We start from the raw sequence: 12,282 nt of genomic DNA, 5'->3' as shown, positions 1-12,282 counted from the left end.
GAAAACTTTTTTTTAAAGTTCTCATATCTTGAAGAGTCGTCGCAGTGGTGACTCAGGAGACCTCAAATGTTGTAATGTGGCGCAGATTTCTTTTCTTCCTGCTGCCTGGTTCGCTTGGATGGTTTCCAGCTTCAGATTCCAGCACCTGGGGTCTCTTGTGTCTCCTCTGTTGGGATGTAAGTATGGTGTATTCAAGGATAATGAATACACAGACCTGCCCGTAAATTGGCGACAGTAACATTGATCTGGGCTCTTACTTGAATGATGTCTGTGGCCACCGATGGATGGAACCCAGGGCACTCGCCCGGGTCTTCCAGAGGCTTCCGTTGTTTATAGCCCTGTGTGAATTAGAGCCGCGCCCGGGTCCACCGCTACTCCAGACCCTTACAACTTCATGATTTACAGTGGAGTCCCCTCACCCCACCCCACAACACGCCACCACCCAACATCACCTACTCTCTGCAGAAATCCCAGCTTCTCCCCGACCGTTGCCATCACCTCGATTGCGTCAGACCTTAACTGGCATGTGGCTGGTCCAATCCGCTGGCCGCAGCGCTCCGCCCTGTCCCCTCATCGGCTCCACCTGCCAATCAGTAGCCGGCGGAGGGCGGGAGTAGGAATGATGTCATTCTACCGCGACGGTGGGTGGGAGCAATTATGGCCGCGCTCTAGAGATTCCTGGTTGCTGGGGCGATTTCTCTGGCTTTACTTCGGGACGATGCCGGGGAATGAGGTGTGGATCCGCACGAGGGAAAAACTCAGGAGGTTCCCGCAGATCATGGCAGCGTGCACGGAAGAAGTGAGTAAATACACTTATAATTTTGTGACAACCAACTGTTGCACCAATGTTGTTAGCGCCTCTTTTCAGGAATAACTTGTATTCAGCGCTCCGATGTAAACACCACAGATGTAAATACTGAGGCTGCAGCTGTTATTAAGTGGCAATATATGGTGGAAATGAAGAGCGATTTTTTTTTTGGGGGTGGGGGGGGGGGTTGAAACACAAGTGACAAGCAGATGCCAGAATCTGGAGCAACAAAAATCTGTTGGAAAAACTCAGCAGGTCTAACAGCATCTGTGGGAGGGAAAGGAGTCTTCGACGTTTTGGGTCGAAACACTGCTTCAGGACACTTTCTAATTATTAATCTTTCAGGATCTGATGGTCGCTGGAAAGGACATTATTTACTGCCTTTCTCTAATTGCCCTTCAGTATGTAGTGGATGAGCTGCCACTTTAAACTTCTGCACTTCTGATGAAGATTCTACCACAGTGCTGTAGGAGGGAGTTCTAGGATCTAGACGTAGCAGGAATGGTGATATAGTGGATTCCGGATAGTTGGGCCATCAATAAATCAGAGCAGCTGTTTATTTGGGACAACTCTTAAAGAACAAAAACTAAATCGAGAGAATAGCCAAGATTCCTTTGTTTATTTGGGACACTTAGGCCACTTAATTGAGACAGGAGATTGTTGCCAAACCAGCGACTCATCAGTCGCGTGCACTTGCATCGCCACAAGACTACATCGTGCTGAGAGCAGTCAGTTTTTTTAAGTAAGCAATAAGACTTTCTAAACTGTTTTGCTCACTGCAGTTTCAAGCAGTTAGGCCTGCAATAACAACTGGGAGTGAAAATGAAACAATTTTATAACTTCGTAAGGAATTATGAAGAATTTGAAGATATTTTGAATATTACAATGAAAATGAAGATCTGGAGGATGCAGTCATCTGAAATATTGTATGAAGACAGTCCAGTATCTGCACTAATCTGCCGATTTTGATCATTACAGTCAATCAGAAGAACTGGGCAGATGAGTTCTTCTCGCAATAACTATGAGGAATTAATAGACAGCTTTGTAGTACTGTAGATATTTTGGTAGTCTAATGCTTTATGTATTTCACTTAAGTATATAAATTGTTACTCGGTTAAACAATAGTTTGCCTTTTTTTAACCTTTTAACTAGTTCCATGAAACTTTGGCTAATTGGGGCAGCCACTTAATTGGGCCAAAAAGTACTGGTCCTAATGTGTCCCAATTAATCGGAATCCACTGTATTTCCAAAGCAGGCTGGTGTATGATGAACGGGGATCGGGACAGCAGTTAGTCACTGAGGCTACTGTGAGAGCGCCTCTCAAACTTTTAAGTGTTGTGTATTTAATATTTTTGTAATATTCAAGTAAGGTTATAAATTTATTCCATCTGGGTCCAACCCAGATGGCATAAACATCGATTTCTTGAACTTCTGGTGGTTGACACCCCCTTCACTATTTTCTATTCCTGTTTCCCTCTCTCACCTATCTCTTTACCTGCCCATTGCCTCCTGGTGCTCCTCCTCAAGCCCTTGTTTCACCAATCAACTTCCCAGTTCTTTACTTCATTCCTCCCCCTTTGGTTTCAGTGGAATCTACAAGAAGGGGAGTCCATTTCAGCACACATGGCTGAATTGAAAAAATTGAGCATTGTTAGTTCAGTGATGGGATTAATGATGCACTAAAGAGATTATTTAGTTTGTGGAATCTTACAAGAAAGCATTCAAAAACAGCTCCTAACTAAAGCCCAACTTATACTTAAAAGAGCAGTTGAAAACTCAGGGGAAACTGCAGAGAGAGATGCAATTGAGTTACAGTCTGGAATGAAAGTGAGCAGGAAGAAAATTGCAACGCCTAGACGAAAACCGCCTGGCCAAACAATTTGTGCTACCATTGTGGCAGGTGAAACTTACAGAATACATAACAAAGTAGGACATAATGCAATAAGTATGACAGGCAGGCAAAAATAAATAGGCTGCACAGAGGAGAGAAAAAGTTTAAAAAGTCAAGTTGCATTTTCAAAAATAGCACAAATTTGCATTCTGTTGTTGGAAAAATCTGATAATGAGAATGATGCAGGACGAGGTAACCTTGAGAGTTACAGTGTGAAGACTAATAATAGATAAGCGCTATGGCGCTATACCAGAAGTGAATGGCAAATTAATTAAATGGCAAATTAATTAAAATGGAATTGGACACTGGCTCAGCTGTTTCAGTCATTCCACGAAGTGGGCTTGAATGGCATTTCAGAGGTACTGAGCTGAAGCCTTCAGATATCCAACTAAGAACTTATTCTGGAGGAAAGGTATTTCCTGTGGGAATGACATTTGCAATATTGAAATACAACCACCAACAAGCCACATTGGGTTTATATGTTTTCAAAACAGGAGAGCCAGCGTTGTGGGGATGTGACTGACTGAGACAACTACAACTTGATTGGAGTTACATCTGCCATTTGTATGCCACAACTGTCTCCATGCTATACACCATGAACTGTTGCCAGAGGGCAAACCTGTTGGTGCCAACCTCTGTTGGAAAGCATTTTGGACCAAGGAAATGACCATGCTGCTCAGAGAAATCATGCGAGTGGCAAAAGCAGTGGTCGAACTACAATAGTTTCTTGTAGGCATCAAATCCGAGAAAGCTGCTGGTATGTTAATCAGGCAGTTACTTGCTAAATGTGGCTTGGTTTTAAGCTGCAAGAGAGCTCGAGTTGCTTCAGGAAAGTAGCAAGCATTTGGCATTTGTGATTACAAAGAAACAAAATCTACTCTACTTGTGTTGAGGTTATTGCATGAACTTCAAGTGGGAGACAAAAAGCTGCTTATAAAAGTAGAGGCAGAAACCAAAGTTCAGCTGGATGAATGGAATGGAGTCAATGGAGATCTGAAAACAGAGGTTTTGTCAGATGATGTTGTGCATGAGGAGAGATCAGATTGTAAAGAGAGCAATAGAAGGATTAATAAGAGAATATTCCAGTGAACTAAATATACCTTCCCAATATCAAGATGCATAAACTAGAAAGAACAAAAAGGAAAAGCAAGAGGAAGATGGCATGCATGCTATCAAAATGGAAGAGGATAAACAAGACCTAATTTCGCAAGAAATTAGCAACTTCAGAGATGCTCACAAGAAACTAGAAGAAGAAAAAGGAAGACAATGTTGAAAAGGATCAAAGTAGATCCACTGAGAAAAGGAGAGGAAGACATCCAGAGTGGTTGGTGCTACTTCCTGCAACCTGCAGACTTGGCTCCTGCCACCACCATGGAGGAGGCCCTAGGGCCTGAGATTGTTTCACAGCCACAGGTCTCACCTGCCAAGCAGAGTGATCTCCCTTGTCAGAAAAGACGTTATCCCACAAAAGTAAGAAAACCTGCACGGCAATTAAATCTTTAGGACTGAATGGGATAGTTTAAAAGTTGACTAGGCTGAGGATGACTGTAGAGTAGTTGTATTATATACTATACTGTGTATATAGTTGAAATGCATTCTATAGTCAAGCAGGGCGTAGTGTTTTTAATATTTGAGTAATATTGTAAATATGTTGATTAAGCTTACTTGTTTAAGTAATTCATTATAGATTATGTAAAAATACATGAATTGCATACGCCATGGCACTACCAAGTGCTACGTATGCATCTCGCTGAAAGTAAAAATGAACATACATGATTTATTTCCTGGGCTCCCATTTTTTTTATTCCAATTAGTTTTGATATTTTGGAGTTCAAGAAGGTAACAGTAACCTCTGTTGCCTTGAAGATCAAGGGCAGCAGCACATGGGAATACTGCCACCTGCAGGTCATACAGCTAACTAGAAAATAGATTTTCCGTCTATCTTCTCAAGGTCACAGGGACGGGCAATGAAAATTGGCACAGATCTCATGATTGGTTTTAAAAAAAGAAAATTGATAACTCTAGTCTTTTGCAATAATTACCTGGAGAAAAAGAAACATACTTGGACATGAATATTAAGGGAGTTAGGTTAGTAACATAGCAGGTGACACAAAACCTGCAAATTTGCTAACCTTACTTCCATAATGTTCATATCCAAATGTTTTTTATTTTTGTGGACTTGATGGCAAGTATGTCCACGAGGATATTGATCAGCTGTTAAAATGGACAAGACAGTGGCAGATGGAATTTAATCCTGACGTGCAAAATGTTGTGTTTTGGAATGTCTGATGAAGGTAGGATATACACCATTCTCTTTGAGAGTAATGTACCCAAAGATCCCTGAAGGTGTCAGCACAGTAGTTAAGGAAGTGATGAAGGCATACAGGATACTAACTTAAAACATAAGATGAGATAGGATGTAGAACAGCTTTACACAACATTTGTAAAGCCACATTGGGAATACAGTACTGTACTGTATGCAGTTCTGGTTACCACCCTATCAGAATGATGGGATTGGACTGGAGAAGTTCCATCAGAGAATGTCTAGGATAAAGTGCTTCACTTGTAAAGTGAAATTGGATAGGTTGAGTTTGTTTTTCCTTGGAGCAAGCATGGACAGTGGGGTGCTGTGCATGGTGGAGATCTGATAAATGCATACAAAAATTGAGGACGTAGCTTTAGGGTTTTTTCAGTGGTGTCTTTTTATTGTCTAGCTATGATCTCTTCATTCTGAAGTTATTCAGCGCAATACTTATGTGACTACCAGTCATTGTCAGGCCTGTATTATAATGGCCTGGGCTTTCATTCCTGCTCTCGTCCATCTCAGCTGGCACTGGAGCTTGCCAACTGCCCACCCCATCACAAACTCCAAAACTAGCTTGGTTTTGCAAAACCGTCCATTGAACCAAACCAATCACGTCCCAGGAGTGCAGTATAATGAACAAAGGAATGTGTTTTGGTGAGGTGGGGGGGGGGGGGTAGGGAATCTCCAGGTATTTAAATAATTACAGTTTTAACTGGTGCTATCAAATCATATTTGCAAAGTGTTTTATCTTGTATTATTTCAGATATATTTTTGGAAACTGACCTTAACAAATTACTGCAATTAACTGCTTCTCCATAATTTTATCTGCTTTGTCCACAACTTTTGATGCTCATCCATAATTTACATAAGCCTCGGTGATTACCTGCTGTTGCCTTTTGTTTCTTTCTTCTGCACGACTATGTTGCTTTTCCCTTCTGCAGTTCTACATCTAAAACATTAACCTGTCATTATAAATGTCGACTGACCTATCCTATGCATGTTCACTACTTTTAGTATAATATTGGTGCAGCTCCACGAATAATAGCCTTTTTTCCACAGTAATTTCTAACTTTCTACAGTATGTCTACTCATTCCATCTCCTTTTTCTTGATTTAAAGGCATCAGCATATGGGAGATGTGTGGCTGCAAATGCTCAAGGAAGTCAGGACCTGAGAAAGAACATGTGTGCCAAAGAGTTTCTGGCCTTAAAGAAATGCTTTACATTAAATGTAAGTTTTACTGGTACCTGCATATTTGTTGGAAAATGGATACAGCATTGTTTCTTTAAGAATGTGAGAAATAAGAGCAGAAATTGTTCATATGTTCATCATTCATCTAGGCAGTAGCTGGTCTCTGCACTGGCGCTATTTTGCTTACCCCTGGTTTCCCTAAATGCCTTGAAATTGATCACACTGTTTTTTGATTGAACATGACTGCTTCACAGCTATCTGAAGTAGAGAATTCTAATTCTGTACTCTCTGAGTGAAGAAATATCTTCTTCATTGCAGTCTTAAATGCCATCCCCTTATTCTCAACTGCGCCCCTGGGTCTTAGACTCTTGAGTCAAAAGAAACATCCTCCATACATCTACTTTGTCAAGCGCTTCAGAATTTTGTAGGATTTCATTAAATCTTATCCCGAGTTCAATCTGATTTCTCTTCGAAAAAGATCTGTTAATTCTGATTCTGACTGCTGCATGATAACCAATCTTCAATCCTTACTGAACCATTTCCCCCTATACAACTGCCTTCTAAAAATGTAAATATATTAAAGCAACAGGTTATCATCTAACGTTACACGCTCGAAGAACACTAACAGATTTGTCAAGCATGATTTACCCTTTACATGGGACTAATACAAATGAAGTAATGTAGTAGTTTACTTGAGACTTGGGTGAACTAGGTCAACCTGCTATCTTTGCTACCGGTTTAGGCATTCCCTCTATGGCAAGTTTAAACGTTGTGGGTAAAGAGATCAAACCTGTATACAATAGTCCCAATGTGGTCTCACCAAGGCAATAAGACTTTTTGCCCCTCTAATCAAACTCCTTATACAAGCTGATGTGCCAGTTGCGCTTGTCATCACTTGCTTCTCCTTTATATTGCCTATCATTGATTTGTGATCCCTTTGAATTTCAACCCTATATTCCACTGTCTAACAAACCTATTATATGTTGTATACTTTTTATAACTGAAGAAATCTGAAATATTTTTAACAATTGCAATGTCTTTATCTCCCAAGACTAAAGTTAAAATTCTGTCCAGATTATTAATTTGAACTTTTTCCACAGTTAATCATTTAAAAACCCATGTTATGGAAAATGGAGTGCTAAGATCTAAGTGAAAAGTGATCATGTTCCAACATTAGTCCTGGGTAAATGATACTTGACAGATCTACTATAATTTTTTGAGAATGTATCAAGCAGAGTCATTAGAGAAGAATCTGTAGATTTAATTGGATTTTTGGAAGGCATATGCCAATCTGCCTTTGTGTAGAAGAGCACATGGGGGAAGTGTATAAGCATGGATTGAAAATTGGTTATCATATATGAGAAAAATCAGAATATATCACTCTTTTTCAAGAGTTCCCAAGGAACAGCTCTTGGTCTTCAATTCTTTTATGATTTGTATTAATAACCTTGAGGATGAACGGTGTGTAGTGAATCTAGAGAACAGGTAACACAAAAATAGCTAGCTGAGAGTGGAGCTAAGAGGACATTTAGACTCTAGCAAGATAAATAGAAAATCACAATCGGGTTCATTATCAATAGCTTACTGTGTGTTGAAGTTTGCTGTTATTTTTATAAGTTACAAAAATAAATAAGCAGAAGACAAATAGCAAGGTAGTGTTCATAAGTTTATGGACCATTTAGAAATCTCATGGCAGAGGGTAAGCTGCTGTCCTAAAACATTGTGTAGCGTCAGGCTCCTGTATCTCCTTACCAATGGTACTAATGTGAGGAGGGTATATACTAGAGAGTGCGGGTCTTTAATGATGAATGCAGCCTTGAAGCTTCGGAAGTTCTGACGATTTTGAAGCTTAGAAAAACTTGGCAGAGCAAAGTTCAAAGTCCATTTATGTCACCATATACCACGTTGAAATTCATTTTCTTGTGGGTAATTTAGGGATGGGCCATAAATGCTGGCTTAGCTGGCAACGTCCACATCCCGTAAATGAATTTTGTTTTAAATCATAATAAATACAAGAAACACAACAGAGTCAATGAAAGACTGCACTCAACAGGGCAGACAACAACCAGCGTGCAAAATGAAGTTTAAAAACTATGCAAAAACAGAAAGAAGGGAGAAAAAAACAAGAAATAACAATAAATAAATAAATAAATAGATAGATAGATAGATAGACAGACAGACAGACAGACAGACAGACAGACAGACAGACAGACAGACAGACAGACAAACAAACAAACAAACAAACAAACAAACAAACAAACAAACAAACAAGCAAGCAAGCAATAAATATCAAGAACATGAGATGAAATCTTTGAAATTGAGTCCATAGTTTGTGGGAACAGGTGTGTGATGGGGCTTTGTGCTTTAAATGGAGTTTAATATGGGAATGTTAAGGACCTTGTATTTATTAACAGGAATCAAAAAGTAGATTTTTATCTAAATGGAGAATTATTGCTGATGAGCAAAGTACAGAGGGATTGAGATGTTCTTGTGTGCAGATCATTAAAATCTCTGAGCTGGCACTTGCAGGGAGTGTTCAGAAAAGGTGGTAGCATATTAATTCGTATTGCAAGACGATTAGAATTTAGAAAGATGCAACTATTACAGTTGTTCAGGGAATTGGTGAGATCACACATGAAGTACCATGCACTGTTCTGGTTTCATTATTTCAGAAAGGATATATTGTCATTGGAGGCAGTCCAAAATAAATTAACTCAGCTAATTACTATTATGACTATTATAAAGAAATTTATATTCTTATTGAAACATTTAGGTGAAACGTACAGGGTAGAGATGAAGATGCTTCCACTAGTGGGAGAATCTCAAGTGAGGAGGCATAGTTACAAGATTATGGACAACCAATTAAAACAGGAGTACAGAAGAATTCACAGAGGGTGATGAATCTCAACTTCCTACTCCGGAAGGTTGTGAAAGCTAATCACTGAAGGTATTTAAAGAGGAAGAATATATACTTTTGGAACTTCATGGAACGGAGGATTATGGGGACTGTCACAGAAGAGAGATGGGACCCGAGGCATATATTGAATGATAGTGAAGACCCAAAGGGCCGATTAGCCAACTTTGCTCCTCTGCTCTTGTGTTTTTCTGTGTACTATGGTGTTCATCGCTGGACTGTCCCATCTGTTTTAATTTAACTCAACCCCCAATTTTTGTTAAATCTGTCATTTGAGTAATTGATACAGAAATATTCTGCAGGTTAATTCATCCTGTTGTAAGATATCAAATCTTCTGATCTGCCTCTGTGCTGTGGAAAAACTGTGTCACTTTAGTAGGATAAATGACCTGTGAAGTTTATTTGTAAATTAATCATTTTGCCATACTTTGTTTTGTTCAAGTTCCAAACAGGATAACACTGAGACTCCAGAACAGTCATTCTATAAAACAATTTTTATGAAGTCTGATTTTTCTTTCATGACTCTTTTGAAATAGAACAGCCACTGTCAAGGTTCTTGACACTCGGAGACTTGGGCCTCCCACTAACAACGGGCTGGATATCCTGTCCTCTAACATCTCCATCCTTTTTCACCACTCATTGTACATTGTGCTTCCTGTGATTAGAGACTCATTGAGAGATGGTAACTCACTTCCTCAACACCAAACTGATTTCACAACTGATTGACTCACTTTCAAGGACTCAGCAACTCATGTTTTAAACATTATTGTTGTTATTATTATTATTGTTGTATTTGCAATTTGTCCTATTTTGCATATTAGTTGTGTGTCCATCTTTGTGTATAGTTTTTCATTGATTGCATCATATTTCTTTGTACCTACTGTGAATGCCCGCAAATATAGTTGAATCTCAGGGTAGTATATGGTAATATATAGGTACATTGATGATAATTTTAATGTGAACTTTAAATTTATCACTGCTTTTTACATTATGTTTGATCAATGTTTTTTTTTATTTTCTGTAACACTGATTTCACTTTTATTTCCTTCAGGCCAAGAAAGCATGGTAAGATACAAATTTGAGATCAGAAACGAGGTCTTCTGGACATCGCTGAATGAAAGGGATCTCCAGCCTGTCATCCAGAAGATTTGAACATTACCATTCATTGTAATGAAGCACTATCTTGAAGAAAAGGATGAACTCAAACACATAATTCTTTCAATTTTTCTTGGCTTTGTACATCTTAGATTTTTATTTGAAAGATGGTAGAAAATTAACCACTTTGCATCTTATGTTTCTGGACTTAGAAGTGATATATTGCTGGGCCCAAGATACTGAACTAGTATAACTTTGGAGTTCCCACCACACTTCCTCATTTTAATATTGAACAATGGTAGTCTAATTTGTTAAGAATAATGGGGTTTTGTTTGAGAATTAAATGGATTAAGACTTGATGTGTCTCTTTGACAAATTGCTGCTGGACCTGGTTTTCTGCCTATGTGATAGGTTGCCAATTAAATACAGTTTGTATATTAAAATAAATTTATGTTTATTTTCAGAACATTTCATGAAAGGAATATTCATTCAACTATTAAATACATCTGCAGAACTGATCAGAGTCCCTAACTACGAGGTGTGATTGATAAATTTGTGGCCCAAGGTAGAAGGCATCAATTTTAGAAAACCTAGCACATTTATTTTTCAACATATTCCCCTCCTACATTTACACACGTAGTCTAGCAGTCATGGAGCATACGGATCTTGGACCTCCAGAAAGTGTCCACAGATGGGTGATGGATAAGTTTGTGGCCTAAGGTAGAAGGAGATGAGTTATACAGCTCTCGTTACATGTACATGCAGGTCAACTCTTTGACTATGCAGAAAGTTTGAAGTTAGTAACTCTTCTTGCCTGACATGTTACCAACTCAAGGTTCCCATCAGCAGCAACTCTAGTTTAAACCCAACCATGCAGCATTAACAAACCTTTCCACTAGGATATTAGTCCCCTCCAGTTGAGGTGCAAACTGTCCCTTCCGTACAGGTCCCATCTTCCCTGGGAGAGAGCCCAATGTTACAAAAGTCGTCTGCCCTCCCTCCTACAACAACTCCTTAGGCACATGCTAAACTGTATAATCTTCCTAGTTCTGGCCTCACTAGCATGTGGTATGTGTAGTAATCATGAGATCTTAACCCTGGAGGTCATGCTCTTTAACTCCCTACTCAGAACCTCTGCTTTCGTCCTACCCATGCCATTGGTACCTACATGGGCTAGGGCCTCTGGTTGTTCACCCTCCCACTTAAGAATGCTGAGGACTTGACCTGAGGTGTCCTGGGCCCTGGCACCCGAGAGACAACTTACCATCTGGGAATCTCGTTCTTGCCCATACAACCTCCTGTCTGTTTGCCTAACTAACAAATTCCCTATCACCACAGTCGTCCCTCCCCCGCCCTCTTTCTGAGTCACAGAGCTAGTCTCAGTGCCAGAGACCCAACCACTGTGCCTTTCCTCAGTTAAGTCAGCCCACCCCCAACAGTATCCAAAGTGATGGACCTGTTGTTGAGGGGGATGGCCACAGGGGTACTCTTCACTGGCTCCTTAATCCCTTCCCCTTCCTGACTGTCACTGCACTTTGGGTGTAACTACCTCTCTATATGTCCTATCTATCACCCTTCCACCTTCCGAATAATCCGGAGTTCATCCAGCTCCAACTCCTTAACATGGATTGTTATAAGCTGCTACAGGATACACTTCTCTCCGATGTTTATGAAGAAGGATAAAGAGTTGACATTTTGGCCTGAGATCTTTCATCAGGCCTGAAACACTGACTCTTTATACCTCTCCATAGATGCTGTCTGACCTGCTGAGTTTCTCCAGCATTTTGTGTGTATTACTCTGGATTTTCAGCATCTGCAGAAAATCTGGTGTTTATGATTTCCTCTCCATAATGAATTTGCTGGAGGGACTGCTTGTACGTAAAACATACTATTGGCCACATCTGCATGGAGATGCTGAGGAATGCTCTCCATTTGAACCTGCTGTTGATTGGTTATGTTTAGGAGCACTGAGATCTCCAGGAATAGCTTAGAGTGTGGATTCTTGTGATCTGCTCCTGCCCCAACAAATAAATAAAAATGAAATAGCCTCTTGGGAAAAGTCATGAGAGCATCATCCAT

At 39.8% G+C, this 12,282-nt stretch overlaps 2 protein-coding genes across 6 annotated transcripts in view; one reads left to right on the top strand and one right to left on the bottom strand.

The window, feature by feature from the left end:
• The window catches only part of tepsin (TEPSIN adaptor related protein complex 4 accessory protein), a 40,535-nt gene extending 40,006 nt beyond the window's left edge, over positions 1–529 (bottom strand). For 3 of the 5 annotated variants that reach the window (XM_059948542.1, XM_059948543.1, XM_059948544.1), the window contains exon 1: positions 457–529. In XM_059948542.1, coding sequence (XP_059804525.1) covers positions 457–495 — 39 coding nt within the window. In that variant the 5' untranslated portion in view covers positions 496–529. Of the gene's footprint in view, positions 1–257; positions 433–452 lie in introns of those variants that run through there. The other 2 variants (XM_059948547.1, XM_059948545.1) reach the window with 2 other exon arrangements.
• A 94-nt stretch (positions 530–623) lies between these two features.
• Positions 624–10,650, top strand: ndufaf8 (NADH:ubiquinone oxidoreductase complex assembly factor 8). The gene is made up of 3 exons (XM_059948541.1): positions 624–799; positions 6,123–6,233; positions 10,160–10,650. Exons 1-3 carry the CDS (start codon positions 719–721, stop codon positions 10,175–10,177), a joined length of 210 nt encoding a protein of 69 aa, XP_059804524.1. The 5' UTR covers positions 624–718; the 3' UTR covers positions 10,178–10,650.
• Positions 10,651–12,282: the final 1,632 nt, after the last annotated feature.

This window comes from Hypanus sabinus, chromosome 23 (assembly GCF_030144855.1).
Source record: "Hypanus sabinus isolate sHypSab1 chromosome 23, sHypSab1.hap1, whole genome shotgun sequence".
In the NCBI taxonomy this organism is placed as follows: Eukaryota; Metazoa; Chordata; class Chondrichthyes; order Myliobatiformes; family Dasyatidae; genus Hypanus; species Hypanus sabinus.
The sequence above is the reverse complement of the archived record's forward strand: the minus strand, read 5'-3'. Positions and strand labels throughout refer to the sequence as shown.

What these genes read in the sequence shown, in the direction of transcription:
- ndufaf8 (XM_059948541.1), top strand. Translation starts at nt 719, where the DNA reads ATGCCGGGGAATGAGGTGTGGATCCGCACGAGGGAAAAACTCAGGAGG. An exon ending in TGGCAGCGTGCACGGAAGAA is followed by an intron (nt 800 to 6,122) that starts GTGAGTAAATAC and finishes CTTGATTTAAAG; the next exon opens with GCATCAGCATATGGGAGATG.